The 20,576-nt window shown below is 41.3% G+C and overlaps 1 protein-coding gene and 1 pseudogene across 2 annotated transcripts; one reads left to right on the forward strand and one right to left on the reverse strand.

The window, feature by feature from the left end:
* Window positions 1-193: 193 nt before the first annotated feature.
* Window positions 194-6,400, reverse strand: rab5aa (RAB5A, member RAS oncogene family, a). 2 transcript variants are annotated; one of them, XM_056250722.1, is made up of 6 exons: window positions 6,231-6,400; window positions 3,683-3,911; window positions 3,456-3,607; window positions 3,226-3,348; window positions 3,041-3,134; window positions 194-2,071 (listed from the first exon to the last, which is right to left on the reverse strand). In XM_056250722.1, the coding sequence occupies exons 2-6, from the start codon at window positions 3,846-3,848 to the stop codon at window positions 1,956-1,958; spliced, it is 651 nt and encodes a 216-aa protein (XP_056106697.1). In that variant the 5' UTR covers window positions 3,849-3,911; window positions 6,231-6,400; the 3' UTR covers window positions 194-1,955. The 2 variants fall into 2 exon arrangements, with proteins under 2 accessions (XP_056106697.1, XP_056106696.1); XM_056250721.1 differs by having other exon boundaries at window positions 3,683-3,915; window positions 6,231-6,398.
* A 3,773-nt stretch (window positions 6,401-10,173) lies between these two features.
* LOC130085114 (uncharacterized) lies at window positions 10,174-12,515 on the forward strand (annotated as a pseudogene).
* The last annotated feature ends 8,061 nt before the right edge of the window (window positions 12,516-20,576 follow it).

Here is a 20,576-nt window from a genome sequence, read left to right on the forward strand (position 1 = left end):
AAAAAATATATTAAGAAAATATTAATAAATACTATAATAGAAGATATATAAAACTAAAATAACACAGACTTAAACACCTGTCGGCAAAAATTAACGAAAAACAGGTGATCTTGAAACAGACAGGTTTCACTATAAGGAAATCGGAAAAATAAACACTTTCTAAAATGAAGCTTATCCGCAATCAGTCATAGAATAAAATCAGCAATCAGTCCTTTATGAGCAAACAAATAAGTGTTGTGACTCAAGGTATACAATTTACTTATTATGTGTCATTATCACAAACAAATGCTATTACAGAAGAATCTGCACTGGGATGGGAATTCCACTCAGTGATAAGACAAGAAGTTAATTTGGCCCTTTGAACACACAATATTATCAATACCATTTATAAGAAATTTATTTGATACATTAACAGTAATATTTAAGTAACTGCATTTTTTAGTCTCAAAGGGGGAAATGCTTTAAAAAATAAAAAAAGACAAAAATTTAATGTAGCAGCGAATTTATGTGGTACCAGTATCCTGAAGGATAGAATATTGAGATCATGTTAAAAGTGGATGTTGTCTGATACTGGGAAGAAAAGCAGGGGAAGAACCATCATAATCTGTTCATTTGGACACTGTTAGTGACAAAACGTTGTGAACGTCTTTGCTTTCTCATGAAAATTACAAAACAGACCACTAAAGAAAAGCTTTTTTTTTTTTGTTAATAACACTACATACATTTTTTATAAGACCACCATTGATTATAATTTAACCATTTTGTGAAAAAGAAACATAATTCCAACCCCCTATCAAAGCAATTCCTGGTTACTGTACAATTGTTTTTTTGTTTTTTTAATGATTATCTAACTCCCTATCAAGCATTAGTCCTGCAACAGTAAATGGAAAAGACGAATACATTGCAACACCCTATTTACAGTAAATTATTTATATATATTTATATCACTCTGGCTGTTCTTGCAAGAGATAATATCAAGACCAAAAATTAGTGCAAGGCATGGAGTAAGAAACACCTGGGTGAGTTAGAACCAGAAGAGTGTGAATGTGTGTGAGTGGTGCATGTTTGTGAAGGGAAATTCACTTATCTTGTATGTAGACAGGTTTTTTTTTTTTTACTAAATGAATATCACATCCTTGTGTAAGCCTTTCATGCTGAGTGAAAGCGCAGCCAGATATTCACTCAGGACGGTGCCAATAATGTCACACAAAAAAAAGTGAAGGCTTGCTAACTGGTGAGAGAATAACAGGGATCTTGGCTGTGTGTGTGTGTGTGTGAAGGAGGTGGGCTTGGCGGCACAGCCTCAGGAAGTGGGCAGTCTGCCACTGAACAGAGCCGCTGGGACATCCAGAATCAGAGCGAGAGGGAAAGAGCAGGGAAACGAGACGGGGTGGAGCAAAGGGGCCGGGTCATTTGTCAAGTCCTCTCTCACCATGTGTGCCGTTGGATAAGGTTAAAACTTTTGATTTACCTTTTTCAGGCTTTGTAGTGATACATGCATCCATTTTTCTGAAAAGTACATTTTTATAAAACAAAACAAAAAAAGGATGAAAACAGATTTGAGAAAAAGAAACGACGAAGACGACTGTAGAGTTCTGAATTATGACAGAGCAGGTGAACCCTTGCAGAGGCCCCACCCCTTTTTGTCCTGGTCAGGCAAATGGCATTTTTTCTTTCTTTCTGATGAATATTTGTGACGGCATATATTACAGTTTGGAGACAAGGCATGACCTTAAGCATGAATACAGTAAGAAGCCTGGGTCTTTACAGAAAAACAACAAAACAAAACACCGCGGATACATGGGCGGGGCAGAGCTTTTGTTACAGCGTAAGAGAGTTGTGGAAATGGGGAAAGCGGAGGCATTTCATTAGTTAGTCAAAACCAAGTTGGAGGGCGGGACCTTGCGTTAGTTGTTGCGGTAACAGAGTTTTGTGTGTTTTTTTTTGTTGTTGCGTTAGTTGCTGCAGCAGGGGGCCTTGGTGGGTTGGGCTGTCTCTGTGAGGTCCACGCCCCTACTTCGCCCACTGTTGGCTCCGGCAGCTTGGGGCTCGCTCTTAGGCAACTTTTTTGCTGAAGAGAGACAAAACAAGCAATGAACACCAGAATACTAAAATACAACAATATAATATAATCAATCAGCAAATATGTAGTGTTTATTTAAGAAATAAAAGATGAACCAATAGAATTCACAATACCAATTGTGTATATTCACAATTTAGCATGGCTTTGAGAGCCTTATATTAATTAATTATACATAATAATAATAATGTTAACAGTAATAGAAAAATAACTTGCATTGTACTTGTATTTGATCACAGTCTCACATGATCACATGCAGCTTAATATTTTTGTGGAAAACTGATGCTTTTTTTTTTAGGACTCTTGATGAATAGAAAGTTCAAAAGAACATTTATTTGAAAGAGAAAACTTTTGTAATGTTATAAATGTAATGTAATTTGTGATACAATTTAATGACACCATATTAATTAATTAATAAAATATGTATTCAATATTAAAAGTTCTTGGCACCAAAGCATCAAAAAGAATACTATGTTGCATTTACAAGATCTTATAATACTCTAAATCATCACTAATTTTCAATCACTCTGAATGGATTCAATCAGATTCTGAAAGTTCTGTTTATTTGAACCCTAAACTTTGCAATCAGATTAATTTTTTCAATGTCATGCAAAAATGTATGTAAACATCAGAAATCTTATTATAAAAAGGCTGTGGTAAACATATGCGTCAAGGCACTGCGCATGTGCGCAAGGTATTATTGAATCCGGTTGAGAAGATAGTCATATTCATTCAAGCGTTTAGATGCTAAGTTTTCTAGTATTGATTGGATTGTTTCAGGTCTACACCAACCCTTTCAATCTGATCATAATTTAATTTGGATTGAGCTCAGCGGATCTATTGAGGTGTTTACAGGAAGCCTTTTCAATTCGATTGAGCCATCAATCCGATTACTAACAAATTATTTGAGTGCATGTAAATTTAGCAACTGTTAGGTTTTACTATGAGGTAAAACCTTACCAATGGCCATGAAGATCTCATTCACATTCATGGAAGTCTTTGCTGATGTCTCCATGAACAGCAAACTGTTGTCATCTGCGTAAGTTTGAGCATCCTAGAGAAATAAAACAGCTCGGGTGAGGGAGACAGCTTTGGTCAGATATAAAAACTCTCTCTGGTTGGTCTCATTGTGAAGCCATGTATACCTGGAAGTCCACAGCTCTCTTGTTGGCAAGGTCAGCTTTGTTCCCAGACAGTGCAATGACAATGTTTGGGCTGGCCTGCCTCTGAAGCTCCTTCACCCAGTTCTTTGCTCTTGCAAACGACTCCTTCATTGGCGCAAAAACAGAAACACAGAAGAGACAAAGAAATATGACAAAGTTGGTCATAAAACAACTATTCATTCATTCATGAAGAGAACAACAAATCGACTCACCTCATTGGTGATGTCATAAACTACAATGGCAGCTTGGGCACCTCTGTAGTACATGGGGGCCAAACTGTGGTAGCGCTCTTGTCCGGCTGTGTCCCAAATCTCAAACTTTACTGTTGTGTCATCCAAGCACACCGTCTGCGTAAGGAAGGCCGCTGGAAGCAAAAGTCAAAAGTTGTTGAGAACATGTGCAAGCAGGTACAAGCAAATTTAGACACAAAATCCCCTACCTCCTATTGTGCTTTCCTGAAACTCGTGAAACTGCCCCTTGACAAAGCGCAGTACGAGGCTGGACTTTCCCACAGCTGACTCCCCTAGCAAGACCAGTTTAAACTGGCAGATCTTATTCCCCACGTTGGACCCGTTGGGGCGTGTTGCTCCTCCCCTATTGGCCATGACAGTCGTCAATCACCCAGTCTCCTTTAGGCGGTCACACACACACCGAGAGCTGTCCCAGTACTGGCTGCACAGGGTAACATGTAACCAAAAAAAAAGAGAAATGAAAAAGAGCACTTTCATGTAGACTGCAGACAAAGATCTTTTCTTTCTTCTCTTTTTTTCTCTATTCAGAGCTCTCTAACGGGGAATCGCTCATCTTGGCTTTAGTGATGGCGACTAGTAACTCAAATGCTATTTTTGGTTTTGAGATAGGTATTTTTAGTCTAAAAAACAAATCTATTTCCTTTTCTACCTTACAGCTGAATATATGACACTGTGACAACTAATTACAATGATCTCAAACCAGTGACTAAAGATGCCATGTACTCAATTACTGTTTTGCTATATGATACAATTAATAATGTATATATATATATATATCAAAATATTCAGGGGTTCCCAGACTTCTTGACCAATTTCTTTGACTTTGTCATTACTGGGTAAGGATTCTTATTTCTTAAATATATATATTTTTTTTTTTTTATTTAGATTCAGGCTAATTTGTGGAACAGTTTGATCAATTCTTTAATATATTTTCTCTATATTTTTATATATCTATATGACAATGCATCATCGTTACCACAAAAATATTAAGCTGCACAACTGTTTTCAACATTGATAATAATAAGATAATAATGATGTTTCTTGACCATTAAATCAGCATATTAGAATGATTCTGAAGGATCATGTGACACTAAAGACTGAGTAATGATGCTGAAAATTCAGCTTTACCATCCAAGGAAAGAATTTCATTTTAAAATATATTTTGATCAAATACTGGCAGCCTTGGTGAGCACAAGATACTTCTTTCCAACTCTGAACACATACATACAAAGATTTTCATGACTTTTAAAATTCAATAATATTTCTATGACTAAGGGAACTCCAAATATTGCTAGAATTAGCTACAGATTGTAATCATGCATTAAAAACATGGAAAACAGTTGTTTTATTGACCATAATTTAACATTGCTGAAATCCTTGCAGAAATAAATCTCTGTAGCCATGGTAACCCATTCTAGCACAGAATGTCCTGAGTAAGCAGTCAAAACAAGCATTCCTATTTAGCCCGAAAAAAACAGCCTGAAGCAACAATTCAACAGCAATTCAAACATGTCACTTCCCAATGAAGTATCTCGGCCTTCAGAATGACTACACATACCTGGGATAGATACAATACCAGACAGCCACCAACTCAAATGACAGTAATAAACTCAAGGAATATCATAGACATTTACTGTGTCAGTGACCTCAAGGCAGGGAAAACACTTTTCCTGTCAAAATTGCACCACTGCTGCTGTTATGAAATAGGAGAACATAAAAACAGACCCCTGATGCTCCTGTGGCTGCTGTGACATTGCATCATCGTAAGCTGATCTTTCTATAAGAGAAACCAAGATCTTCTTTGACGCTCACATCAAATCAACAACAGGAACTCTATCTGCATAACAGGATATAATTCAACTCCTTGAGAAGAAAGCCTGGTGGTATGTCAAACCATGCCAAAACTGCTGTATTCATCCATTTGGTTTGCATAACAGCTGATATAAGAACAAAATTGGTCTTTTTACACTTTCCTAGAGTGCAATGGCATGGCGTTTATACAATATTCAAAAGCGAAACAAAAAAGCACAGCTTATGAAACAAGTCATGACATTGCAAAAGTCAGATCACCTGTGAGAGGTTTTAGTCAATTGCTGGTGGTCAGATTGTGGTCCGTTTTAATGACAGGCCTAACAAAAACAGACCTGTGATTTCTGTGTTGAAAGTTGACACACAGTCATACTGTACATGATTCATCTACCCAAAATAAACCTGTATTTTCAACATCACACTACTTCAATATACCCAACCTAAACAATTCCCCTATTTTTCAACACACCCCTGCGCCTCAAGCCAAGGAACAAGCTGTCTTGTTACTCGCAAAGACAGCCCACATCAGGTCAGATGCCAAGTCTAATAAACCACAGTGATCGGCCATTTACCTATGGGAATAAGATAATAACAACATTATAATAAGCTGCTGATAAGCAACTTCACTTTCACTCCAGCATTCCCACCCTGTGTTGCACTCAAACTGCATTCCGACATAAGACTCAGCTAAACATAGCACGACAGGATGGATATATATTCACGCTTTTAAAAAACAAGATCATGTATAATGTACATATGAGGCTAAAGAGATCAGATTTGATGACTTGTGTAGGCAGAATTAGGGCAAGAGGCCTGTAACATTTTTGACGATATCTAGCAAGCTAAAGTGGCTAACGTTAACTAGCTTGAGGGATACGCCAAACCAGAAAACGGTACATTCAACAGAGGTATTCGGTGTCTTTTTACCTGAAAGTCAGCCGACAGGTTGCTTGAACTGATTTCCGACGACGGGGTGCTAAAATTTTTGAGAGGTTTTCCTTATTATTGGGGTCGGTTAGTGGGAATTTTACCAACCCCGATCAAGTCTCCTCCTTTCTTTTCTCTCGCAACTTCCCCTTTAGAACCAAAACACAAACAAGCGTTTCCGCCCCTCATGCCACGTCAGATGATACTTCCGCCCTGCAATGATGTACTTCCACCGTATAAAACGTCCTCGGTCAAATTGCATCTGGCTGCAGACTTGCACTTGCACTAACTCTCATGCCCTGTCCAAAACCCACACTTGACCACTTGTCTACTTATATGACGTATTTCCTATATTTGACCCAAGTGTTCAAGTTGGCAAAGTATTTTTTTCAATAGGCTACTTTGCTTTTTAAAATAAACTTCTAAGTCTGTTCAGTTACAGTAGTCGCTATGTAAAATTGTGGTGCTTCTAATTCAATGATAAAAAACAGTTACAATGTTGTACATTGTACATTTTGCACCAAATTAACAAAAGGTGCAACACTGTATGTTTGTTTTACTACCAAATTATATGAAATATCTAATTAATTTAAAAGGGTTAGTTCACCCAAAAATGAAAATTCTGTCAGTAATTACTCACCCTCATGTTGTTCCAACCCCGTAAGACTTTCGTTCATCTTCGGAACACAAATTAAGATATTTTTGATGATCAGCTGGCTCACTCCTTCATAGGCTGCAAGGTAATTTCATCTGCCAGCCCAGAAAAGTTAGTAAAAACATCGTTAAAATAGTCCAAGTGACTACATTGGCTCAACCTTAAGTTTATCAAGCGACGAGAAGTTTATCTAGTCGCTTGATAAACTTAAGGTTGAGCTCTTGGAGTCACTTGGACTATTTTAACAATGTTTTTACTAACTTTTCTGGACCAGCAGAATGAAATTGCCTAGAAGCCTATGAAGGAGTCAGACAGCTCTCAGATTTCATCAAAAATATCTTAATTTGTGTTCCGAAGATGAACGAAAGTGTTTGCAAGACATAAGGGCACAAATTTAGTAGAAAACGTAACCGTTCTCTTTCAAACATTCGCTCGGTATCTCACCATGGGAACGCCTCTGAGCGTGACAGATCTGGAAGTACCAATCACACCACGTCTAGACCAATCACAACAGTGATGCGGGAGTCCCACCTCCCTCATATATACCGCTGCCAGTGGTCCCTACTTCATTCTTCGATCTCTTCCCCGTGAAGATCAAAATTGGAAGCTTTCCTTCAGTTGGACCTGTCTTCAAAATAGTTGTTTAACTGTTCTAAGACGAGCCGTCAAGGTACGTCACCGAACGCAGCTATTTTTTGTTAGCAGGTCTTTTACCACTTTAACGGTGATTTTTTATTTGATTCTGGTATACCACGAGAATTAACGTGTTACGGCGAATTCTCTTGGATATTCCTTTCTTCTTAGTTACACGTTGTGGTGAGCTTGGATACGGTATTATTATTATGGCAACTACAAGTTCTGCAAGCGGCGGACCGAAAGCAGAAACTTCACATCTGTGTGCGTGCGGTTCGATGATTTCAGGCAAGGATCTTCATCCTTTGTGCATCGCATGCCTGGGGGTTAGACACGCTCAGGCAGCCCTTGCTAACCCCGAGGGCTGTCCTCACTGTTCTCTCTTCCCGTCGAGGGTGCTAGAGAGAAGAGTGCGAGTCGCGGCCACTAACAAGGGAGATCCCAGCTTTTCTCCGCCGCCCGCGGAGGAGGCTAGTCAGCCCCCTGCGTCATGCAGCTGGGGCGAATTTATGGACGAGGTCTCCCCCCAACTACCTCCCCTCTTTGGATCCTTTACGGATGTAAGAGAGGAGGACGATGAGGACGACGAGGCCATCGCTCGTCTGTTGGAGGACGATGGTGAGGAGGATGACGACGATGCGATCCTCCCGCCGAATCCCTCCCGGCCAGGCACCGCGTTAAGCGAAGGTTCACCCTCCCCGGCTCAGGGGGAGCTCGACCTACTGGAAATGTGCCGGAGGGCGGCGGCAAAACTCTCCATAGACTGGCCGTCGCAGCAGACGGGCCAGGGGACGGAGAGAGATCTCTATGACGGCAAGAGACTGCCGGCATGTGCCCCACCAGCTAAACAGCTCATTCCAGCGGTCCCCGCGTGCGTTTCAGAAATGAAACGTTTCTGGGATAAGCCCTTTTCACACAGGGTTCCTGTAAAGGGATTTTCTAGGCTGGATGTGGATAAAATGGAGGAGTTAGGGATGTCAAATTCCCCTCCTGTCGAGCTGTCAGTGGCACATCATATCCACCCTAACCACAGGACAGCCTTTTCCTCGGCTTCAGCTTCACTGCCAGGACGCACTGAGCGTCTAACAGCCTCAGTGTTTCAGAAGATTTATCGCTCTTCTGCACTGGCAGTGAGGGCTCTTAATGTCACCTCTCTCCTCACTGCTTATCAAGCAGAGCTTATGGAAGAGATGGGGAGGCAAATGGATGCTGGGACACCAAACCCAGCTCTCTGGGAGGAGATTTGCGTTATTGCAGATCTAAACCTGAGAACTTCCAGTGGTGCGGTCCAGAGCTGTGGCCGCAGCATGGGTCTAGCAGTGGTCGGTGAGCGAGCTCTCTGGCTGGGGCTGTCAGGGCTGTCAGACAGAGAGAAGGCTGACTTCTTGGATGCTCCGGTTGAGCCCAAAGCTCTTTTCGGGGCATCGGTCACTGCTATGCGACAAAGGTGTGATCAAAAGAAACAAGAGGGTGAGGCTTTCCAAACCTGCCTCCCTCGCAGATCCACCGTTAAGGTTTCTCAACCACCACGGTCCAGGTTTGATGCCCCCCAGCAGAGAGGTCGGTCAGACTTCAGAGGCCCTAGACCTTCTCAGCCTTACCAGACTGAGCCGCAGTCTAAGCCAGCTCAGCCGAGGGGAAAACCTTCCTTTGCAGCGGCTGCAGCCAGACAGCGACCAGCAAACACTCAAGGAGGGAAGAAACGGCGAGCAACCTAATATTATATCAGGTTCAGAAAGAAGGTATGAGCAACAGCACTCACGGAGTATCTGTTGTTGTTATCCTCCCTCAAAGAGAGCGGCCATTTTCTCCCCCTCCCGCCAAGAGAAGGCGTCGGACACGGGAATTGTTCAAAGAAAAAAGTTACCCAATGACCGGTTCAGTTGTGAAGTTTGCACCAGTTCCCCCAGTGCCTCACAGAGAAGTTTCCCTCCACCCACGGGGTTAAAACAGAGGGCAGAGGGCTGTTTTCTGAAAGATATGTGTGCTGTGAAAATAATAAACACGTTCCCTGTGCAACCAGGCAGTGGGCCGAGGGCACAGCAATGTTTGAAAATAAAAACACACACAAAAACAAAAAAAATCCATATCAGAGCTGCAGTCCCCAGCTCCACCGCTAGATGGCGCCGAGAGCTCACGCAGAGAGCTGGCGCGCATGCGCAGTACACCCCTGGGTTTTATCCACAATAAGCCGGGGTTATCGTCTGCAATTTGCTGTAAAACCTCCACTTTTCAACAGTGTGTTAATGTCAACAGCAGAAGGGGAGTCAGCTCAGATTGTGGAGGAAGAAATAACCTCTTTATTGAACAAAAGAGCTATTCGAGTTGTGCCGCCGGAGGACAGCCATCAAGGTTTTTACTCCCGGTACTTTGTCATTCCCAAGAGAGGGGGGGGGGTCTCCGTCCTATTCTGGATTTACGGAACCTCAACAAACACCTCAGAAAATACAGGTTCAAAATGTTGACCCTAAAGACGTTATCTCAAGTTATTCGTCCCAAGGACTGGCTTACGTCAGTCGATCTGAAAGATGCATATTTTCACATAAGCATCTACCCGGCACACAGAAAATTCCTCAGGTTTGCCTATCGAGACACACCCTACGAGTTTTTGACAGTCCCGTTCGGTTTGTCTTTAGCTCCCAGGGTTTTCAGCAAATGTGTGGAAGCAGCGCTCACACCGCTGAGAATAATGGGTCTAAGAGTGTCAGCATATTTGGACGATCTGCTGCTGTGCGCGCCGTCATGGCAACAGGCAGAGAGAGAGACACAAATGCTCGTGTCTCATTTGGAGAGCTTAGGTTTCAAGATAAACGAAACAAAAAGCTGCTTGGTGCCTACACAAGAGATAATTTACCTGGGTCTCATACTGAACTCGGACCTTTATCAAGCTTTTCTGTCCGAAGAGCGCATCAGGTCAATTCGTGGCTGTCTATCCCTTTTTCAGAAAGGAAACAGAGTTCCATTCAGACTGTGTTTACGTCTTCTAGGGCTGATGGCCTCGACAGTTTCTGTCATTCCACTGGGACTGTTGCGAATGAGGGAGTTTCAGAACTGGAAGGGGGCGCAGGGTTTGTGTCCAAAACGCCATCTCAACCGCAAAGTGATGGTGACGTCACTCTGCATGCGCGCTCTCCGTCAGTGGAGAGATCGCTCATTTCTCGAGTCAGGGACTCCGCTGGGAGCAGTTTCTCGGAGAAAGGTGGTTACAACGGATGCGTCGCTCACAGGTTGGGGTGCAGTGTGCGAGGGCAGGAAAGCAAAGGGGAAATGGCCCGTCTCGCTACAAAACGCACACATAAACTTCCTGGAACTGTTAACAGTGTTTCTGGCACTAAACCATTTTGTGCGGTTCTTAAGGAACCACCACATTTTGATCAGGTCAGACAACACAACGGCGGTGGCATACATAAATCGCCAGGGAGGCACACGTTCCCATCTGCTTCACAGTCTGGCACAGAAAATTATCGTGTGGAGCGTGAAGCATTTTCATTCACTACGGGCAACCCATGTCCCGGGAATAATCAATGTGGGGGCGGATCTCCTGTCCAGAGGAAATCCTCTGTATGGAGAATGGACTCTCCACCCTCAGGTAGTGAGCCAGTTGTGGGAGAGGTTCGGCCAGGCTGCCGTAGATCTCTTCGCCTCGCACGAAAACACTCAGTGTCCTCTATTCTTCTCTCTGGCGAGAGACGGTGCGCCTATGGGTGTGGATGCTCTAGCGCACCCGTGGCCAAACCCACTACTGTACGCGTTTCCTCCACTGAGTCTGATATTTCCAACTTTAAGAAGGGTAAGAGAGTACGGTCACTCAGTCATAATGATTGCCCCGAACTGGCCAGGGAAGTTGTGTTTGACGGAGATAATTCAACTCCTTTGCGACCAGCCTTGGCCTCTCCCGTTGCGCAGGGACCTTCTCTCACAAGCGCGCGGGGAGATCTTTCACCCAGCCCCAGACAAAGTGGCTCTTTGGGCCTGGCCCGTGAGAGGTTAAACTTGAGTGTGACGGGTTTGCCTCCGGGTGTGATTGAAACAATTCAGAATGCACGAGCGGCTTCGACGCGCTCTGCATATGATCGGAAATGGACTGTGTTTGAATGATGGTGCGCACAAAAACACATTGTTCCTTTTCTCTGTTCTGTGGCGGATGTGTTATGTTTTCTGCAGGAACTTTTGGATAAGGGCAGAGCCTTTTTCCACTGTTAAGGTTTATCTTGCCGGAATGTCTGCGTGTCATGTGGGGGTTGACAGAAACACTATAGGTCAACACCCGCTTGTATGCAGGTTTATGAGAGGTGCACGACGTTTGAACAGGGTTTCAAAGCCATTGATTCCGCCGTGGGATCTGTCTGTGGTCCTTAACGCACTATCTCACTCCCCTTTTGAGCCAATAGAGAGTGTTGAATTAAAGCTCCTTTCGCTAAAGGCTGCTTTATTATTGGCTCTTTCGACCGCAAAGCGGGTTAGTGAACTTCACGCGCTATCGGTTCATAACTATGGATTACTCGAGAGTAACTCTCAAAACGAATCCAGCCTTTGTGCCTAAAGTTAGCGAGTCAGCTCTCGCCTGTAAACAGGTGGATTTACTGGCTTTCCATCCGCAGCCTTTTTCCTCGTCAGAGGATGCGCGGCTTCATTGCTTGTGCCCTGTCCGTGCGTTGCGTCATTATGTGGACAGGACGAAAGCACTAAGGAAGAGTAATCAGTTATTTGTTTCATGGGCTGATTCTCATAAAGGGAAACCTATTTCGCGTCAGCGCCTGTCCCACTGGGGAGTGGAAGCTATTATATTAGGTTATAATGGCATGGGTCTCTGTCCTCCGGAAGGGCTGAAGGCTCATTCTACCAGAGGTTTGGCTACCTCATGGGCACTGTTTAAGGGCGTTTCAGTTCAAGACATATGTGCAGCAGCAAGCTGGGCTTCGCTTCACACTTTTGTCCGATTTTAAAGAATGGATGTCACTGAGCCATCACTGGCTCATTCCGTCTTAAGTGTGTAAAAAAATAAAACAAAAAAAACACACATGTTGGTTGGTTGACATGCCTGCTTCGGAAAGCATATCTGCAATACGGGAGTTGTCTATATCCCATAGTGAGATACCGAGCGAATGTTTGAAAGAGAACTTTAGGTTACTTACATAACCCCGGTTCTCTGATAACATGAGTGAGGTATCTCACCACACGTCCCTCCTTGCAGTGCACGGAGAAGAGATATGCAGAGAATGAAGTAGGGACCACTGGCAGCGGTATATATGAGGGAGGTGGGACTCCCGCATCACTGTCGTGATTGGTCTGTCAACTGACAGACGTGGTGTAATTGGTACTTCCAGATCTGTCACGCTCAGAGGCGTTCCCATAGTGAGATACCTCACTCATGTTATCAGAGAACCGGGGTTACGTAAGTAACCTAAAGTTTCCTTGACCGTGTTGAAAAAACGCTTTTTGGGCAAAAAAGTGGTTGCCAAGTGTACGAGTCTGTAGAGTGTCCCATTCTGCATTTCAGCACTCAGAAGTGTGCACACGCTCTCATGTGGCCAAGGGTGCAAGTGTGGGTATTTGGACAAGGCAAAACTATGCAGACTTGCACTTGCACTTGCACTCTCGTTTCCAGTCCAAATACCCACACTTGCGGTCTTTGCACTTGGCCACTTGTACTTACATGTCGTATTTCCTGTAGCCTTCTTCACCAAAGTGTTCAATTTGGCGTGAAGACTGCAAGTGTGTGTAGAACTTTTGATTACTCAATGGGACACACTAGTGTTGCAAAAAAATGTGCTTACTTCATGTCGCGTACACGCGCTCTCAAGTGGCCAAGACCGCAGTGTGGGTATTTGGACAGGGCATCAGAATGCACGCTCAGTCACTTGCGCTTCCTCTGCAGTCATAGAACATGTGCTTATGAAAATTGCAGACAAAAAAAAAAAAAAACATGATCAAAGAGTTGGATTAATAGGGACAGGTATAAAGCATACTGGAAAGTAGGTGTGAATGAAAAAGGCTGAAGATTGCATTTTTTTTAACAAGGACAGGTCTGGTGAGGAGAATATAATAGAATGGACATTACAGGAAAATAAACCCTGAAGATGGCAGTAGTGCAGCGCCTCTGGATTCAAGCTGCCGTTAAACCCCAAAGGAGAATTATATATGATTTCTCATACACCTATAGCTGTCAGCTTGTATTGCACTATATTTGCCTTTGTAGAGCTATTATAATATTGTATTTATGGTAACTTTACTGTCTTCACTACTAGGCTATCTGACTTTAAGGGGTTTTGTGTTTTACTTATATTTATACATTTATAAGGTAACTTGCCGCAGCACTTTCCAAAACATCCGCTTTTCAAGATGCACGTGCAAATTTGGCTGATCCTTGACGTGATAGCGGGCAGCAGTGCAAAGTTGATTCTAATATGATCTAATATTTGATGGGGTTTTTTTTTTAAATTGTTGTAGATTTAAGTTTTGTTCAAAGTAATTAAAGCAACAGTTTTTCAATAACGGAAGAATATGTAAAAATATGGTATTTGGGGTAAAAAGCGCATCTTGTCGGGGCAAAAGGCACAATAATAAACATGATAATAAATATCTGGCTGACTTTTCCATTTGTTGACATGACATGGTTAGATTCAGAGGGTAAATATCATATATTAAATTCATAAAATATTATCATAAAATATAATTTATTGTTACTATTAAATTAGTATGGGATCTCCTTCAATGCTTTCATAATCTTTATTTTTTTAAATGGGCATATATTTTTTTGTATTTTTTAAAAACATTTTGTATTAAGATATTTTAATGACAGTATATTTATTGAATAAAAGTGAATTGTTTTATTTATAAAAATAAACAGAAAATAGTACAAACTTTGCTGAAGTGATTGTTTTGAATAAGTAGATTAACTTAAATACAAATAGGCTACATTATTAAAACCATAGCATTTTAGCTAAAGTATCTATCTATCTATCTATCTATCTATCTATCTATCTATCTATCTATCTATCTATCTATCTATCTATCTATCTATCTATCTGTCTGTCTGTCTGTCTGTGTCTGTTTATTTTGACATGCAGTTGTAATGTCTATCAACAGATGGCGCAAGGATGCTGTGTAAGAAGTGTATTAGATTCTGCTTTACAGTTTTTGTCAATCGGGTTGACTCACTAGGCTACTCAAATGAGGGTTTTTTTCTCTCAAAACAATACGTTCAGATAATTGAACAACTAGTTTCTTGTTCATATCAGATTTGAATTGTTATTGATTTAAGCAAATTGCATGTGTTTTGGCACATGTGGGCAAAGTAGGCCTACAATTGTCTACAATTTGCACAATGACTAACTGCACATGGCTTGTTTATCAAATCTGATGAGATGATTCTCAGTGAAATGGTCAAACTCTTCACAACTTCTAAACATTCTTTCATCGCGTGAGCCGTTATGCAAAATTATCCATTCAGTGATCAAAATCTCACTCAGACATGTTATATTCCATTTCTATTTATGGCATGGCATGTTTGTAATGTTTGCTAAATTGGCAAATGGCCTGCCATTGTAATGAAATAGGAATCGCAATCTTATCAATCAACCAATCAAGTTTGGAAATATATGGAGTTTGCTGACAGCACAATCACCACCATTTTTGAACATGGAGGAACATCACAACTGAACAGCAGCAGCTACATCAGTACTGTATAAATACATTTGTATTTTTACAGTACATTTATTTTTGTAGAACTACGTTACATGTAAACTTAAAATGCTTGTCATGGAAGAGCAATAGGAAGATGTGTAAGATATGTATGTGTTAGAGAAAGACATGATAGAGTGTGTAAAAATGAACAAGCAACTAATTATGTGTGTAAAATGTAACACATTTCTGCAAAAATAAATGTACTGAATAATACATTTTCTTTTTATGTACTACAGTCTTGACTTTGCAGGCAATTTTTACCTGTCTGGCAAGACAAAATGTGCCAAAGCGATTGATAAAAACTGTAAAAGTGCCTCTGTCTGGAGAAGAACAGTTAGATTTTAACAATCAGGTGTTTTTTAGATGTTTTGACAAAAGACATTGTTCATCGACATGATAAGCCCATATTCTTACCTCTAAAATGTGATTTATTTTATGTCCTTCTAAAAAAATATGTTTACACAGTTAAATAACAAACAGCCATTTTTGATGTCATGCAAAGCCTAAGTGATATATAAAGAGCTCTCTTGCTAATTCAAGCTAAATTATAGTTTTGAGCAGAGGCATAACCTAAATAAAATAGCCTATCAGGTGGGTCTAAAGATCACTGATATGGTGCTCTAATTACTGGAAGGAATGTTTAGGTGGAGACAGACAGTTAGTGTTCATTAAAGCAGTCAGGAAATGGCTCACAGAGGCTCAGCAAACTTTAATTGCCCTTTAAAATGATATGATACACACAAACACGACCCCCTGACATAGTAATACCATAAATAATAGTCTGGTATAGTTTGGGACAAAAATTAAGATGAATCGGATGACAATTAAATGGGTTCCATGTGTCAAGCAGGGGACAGTTCCCAATGGATCACGGCCAGAAGTGTCATATAATGTAGGTGTTGAATGATCTAAAGGGTCCCGTCACCACAATTGAGGCGATTCATCAGATGATTAATCAATGAGCACTGAATTTGCTGTTTTCATAGGATTTCATGTAGCTCAACTCTTCTGATTCAGACCTTGCTTCTTGTTGATTACATATTTTGTTGTTTTTGTTTCTGATACCTGATAATGAAACATTGTATTTTGTTATAGCATTTGTAATATTCTGGTTATATTATTGTTTAATAAGTTGTTGTTTTATCAAATGTGCATGATGATTGTGCAAATCGCTTTTCAAGCGACACCTACAGTGCATAAATGGTTATTCTGATTTTGCAATAGTTTGTCAAACACTAGCATTTTTTGTCTGTTATGTTTCCTGGAAGAAAAAGGTCAATGTTCAGATCTCACCAGTTGCCTTTTGTGACCCTCTGTGTCACAATTACAAGAGTCTTCTATTGTAATTGCGGACCCCGTGTGGCCCAAAGTTAGCTGAAAAAAGTGGTCTCAAAAGATGGACATTATTTGAATATAATGCAATTCAAAATTAAATGTCAGCTTACAGCAATGCCTGGGTGAAGTCCATCAACAAAGACTGAAAAAATCTTTTATTTTTTCAAAAATCTTTTGAATATGGATCAGACTGTCCAGTTACAATAAAAATACATTATATATCCGAGTCTTCCTCATTTTTCAGTAAGTGTCAACAATAAATCAATAATAATTGAAAAATAAATTGTTAGTGATTCTTTGAGGCGTATAATACAATTATTTGATGGGTGATTGAGTTATAAAAATGTTGTTTTACATTTAATCAATATGAAAGTTATTGAACGAGATTTTTGCTCATTACGTTTCAAGACTCTCGGTGTAACAAACGAACAGTCTTTATAATAATCCAAAGGCACTCAGAAAAAACATGCAGGTGATCACATGGGAGAATAACGCAAACTATAACTGACAAGGAACAACTGAAACACAAGGTTATAAATACAGGGTTAAAACAAAGGAAAACAAACTAGACACATGTGAAACTAATAGTAACTATAAAAACAAACAAGGACATAGTAACCAAGGAAGCAGAAACTAAACAGAGCAGGGAAATAGGAACTAAAAGAAACAAAACAGAATGCCAGGCTACATTGAAAGAACGAACTCAGAAGGATGCGAGGACACAGAAAGCATCCTTGTTGTGAGAATTGAGATGTGCTGCGATCTTGTTGTGATATAAGTATAGACGCCAATGCACACTAAATACAACATAATATCACAAACACATGTCATAATCTATTGAAACATTTCTTTCATATTATTATAGGCCAGTGGTTGAAATAACGAAAAATTTATATTAAACTGTTACTGTGTATTCTTAAGCTCGCATTGGCTGTGATAAGAATAAACCACCAATTGATCTACTTTTTTGCTGCATACAGTTACTGTAGGTTACAACAGCTTTAAACACTGATAAATGGTTATCAGCTGGGTCGCCGAAAATGACAAATGCAGATGTTTCTTCATCTACAAGTAAAGACAGTGCTAGTCTTCACATGTGTGGGAGCAGAGAACAAGCAACTACCGCTCTGTGTTCCTGAAATGAAGCTTTACATTATTTAGCTTTACTTTGCATTTTTTAGCTTTGCACATTATTATACCAGAATAATCTTTACGTCAAGCCTTATCTCCGTTCGCAACTTTCTTCTCTTCAGCCCGAAATACAGTGCTTAATAAATGCTAAACAACACCAACCTTTGCATAAGGTGAGTCACAAAGATTTGTTTATAAGGTCTAAGTGTCTAATTGTTATATGCCATTGCCAGAGTCTCCTGAGGCTCGGTCAGGCCCGGTTCCATGGGGGTGCTAGAGGGCTAAAGCTGTAATAATAGGATATTCATTGGCGAAGCAAACTCTCCAGTGCGTATTTGTGTTTGCACTCGAGAGCATCAGAGCATCTATTTACAACGTTGAGCAGAGTAGCCACCCCAAAATTTTGCGTTTAAAAGACTTCTAACAGCCGTCCAAGCACAGCCCTGAAGGCAAAATTTGGGCTGTCAGTGAAATTTTAATAGACGTCTAACCATAGCCCAAGAATAGATTAGTCATCTAGAACATCAACTCGTGAAAGAAATGAAACCAAACACCTTGTAATCACTGTTGACATTGCTTACATGATGGAATATCATACATCGGGCAAGTTATTTTGACAAAAGCTAGATGTGGACTATATCGGGTTGTGGCATCGTGAGAGGTAGGGTATCACCAAAGTGTGGGTTGCTTCACAAATCGAGTCCAGGCAGAGATCAAGTCACTGGTTTCTTTTTAATACTCAAAACTCCAAAACTTTTTAACCAAAACACTCTTCCAGCTTCTCTTTATGCTCTCTAACAAAAAACAGCCAGTCTCTCTGTTCTCAGCTCATTAACAGCTTTTCTCCTTCACTCGAAACAGCTGTGTACCCACCGCTGAGGAACCTGGTAACTGTAGTCCGGGACTAGGTGGCCATCTTGGTTTGTAGTCCCCATTGCTGCAACCACCTAGATGGCACATACCTTGCCTCTATGACATACCCTCTCACGATGCCACACACACCCCTTCTCTGCCGTGTGGTTCGTGGTTGGTGGGGAGAAGGGGTAGAGGGCATCTCCTCGTGAGAGGGCATCAGCACTGCCATGGCAAGGTCTGGGTCTGTGAACGACAGAGAAATGAAATGCTTGGAGGCTCAGAAACCATCGAGTTACCCTCCTATTGGTCTCTTTATTCCTTGCCATCCACTGTAACGGGGCATGGTCTGTTACCAGGAAAAACTTCCGCCCTAGAAGGTAGTACCAAAGGGTCTCCAATGCCCATTTGACTCCTAAACATTCTTTTTCCAATGTGGAGAGATTTTTCTCATGCTTTGCTAATTTCCTGCTTATATACAAAACTGGATTTTCCTCTCCCTCTTGCTTTTGGGATAATACTGCCCCAAGACCCACCTCTGAGGCATCCGTGTGTACTATGAAAGATTTCTTAAAATCAGGTGCCACCAGGACAGGATGAGACGTCAGGGCTCTCTTTAGTTGTGCAAACAATTCCTCTGCCTTTTCGGACCTTTTCACCATCCTGGAGTGTTCTTTCGTGGTCATTTCTGTAAGGGGAGCAACCAGACTAGCAAAGTTAAGGACAAACCTTCTTTAGTAATTGGCCAGGCCCAGGAAGGACTTAACGTGGGTCTTTGTGGATGGCCTAGGCCAGTCTTGTATGACATTGATTTTGGGCTCTTGGAGTTTAACTAGGCCTCGTCCTATGGTGTATCCCAGGTAGTTTGTTTCACAGAAGGCTAGTTTGCACTTTTTAGGGTTAGCAGTGAGGCCCGCCTCTCTTATTGAATCCAACATTTTCTGTACTTGCATTAAGTGGGTTTCCCAATCCCGGCTATACACCACCACGTCATCTAAATACGCTGCAGCATACCTTTGATGAGGTCGGAGGACACGGTCCATCAGCCTTTTGCCCCATGCAGGCCGAAAGGTAAATGAACATAATGGTATAGCCCCTCTGGGGTAGCGAAGGCTGTCTTTTCTTTAGATGCTGGAGAAAGAGGAACCTGCCCAATATCCTTTGGTTAAATCAAGGGTGGTAATAAATCTGGCCTTGCCCAGCCGATCAATCAACTCATCTACATGTGGCATTGGATAAGATTTAAACTATGACACTTCATTTAGTTTCCTGAAATCATTACAGTTCCATCTGGCTTGGGAACCAGCACAATAGGGCTTGACCAGGCACTCTGAGATTCTTCAATGACCCCTAGTTTTATCATTTTTCTTACCTCCTCTTTGATAGATTCTTGCCGGGCTTCAGGGACTCTGTAAGGACGTTGGTGTATGACTTTGCCAGGTATCGTGCAGATTTCATGTTGGATCACGTGGGTGTGACCAGGGTCAGAAGAAAAAACATCTCTATTCCGCTCTACTAACTCCAATGTCTCCTGCAGCTGCTGTGATGTTAGGTCTGGATTGACTTGGACTTCTCTACACTTGCGTTCTCGAGTATTGGGCTGGTTCCGAAATCGTATACTCTCTTAGGTACTTGTTTTGAATTAGTAATTACTTCGTGACCACTAAAAAAAGTACTTTCTATATAGTATGAATGTGTGTAGTATGAATGTTATCTGGACGTACAACATTTGCCACGTTGCCCTTATCAAGTGACCTACCGTCAGTTGTGTCACATCATCTCCCGTGGCCTCATAGGGTCCATCATATGCACACTTCAGTCTCTCGCTGGAAGAAGTAGGTCATCCAGGTACTTTTGGCCTACTCTTTTAAGACGTACTATTAATTCAGACTTCTTTTTAATGAATACTTTTTTGTGACATACTGTTTTTCACCTACTATACAGTAGGGAAGTATGCGATTTTGGATGCAGCCATTGAATTGAACTTCGACGGTTGATGATGATGTAGTACGAGAACACAAGGATGCAAGATTGCTTAAAAACACATATTGAGA

Source organism: Rhinichthys klamathensis, unplaced genomic scaffold (genome assembly GCF_029890125.1).
Source record: "Rhinichthys klamathensis goyatoka isolate OS25496 unplaced genomic scaffold, OSU_Roscu_1.1 h1tg000073l_1, whole genome shotgun sequence".
Classification (NCBI taxonomy): Eukaryota; Metazoa; Chordata; class Actinopteri; order Cypriniformes; family Leuciscidae; genus Rhinichthys; species Rhinichthys klamathensis.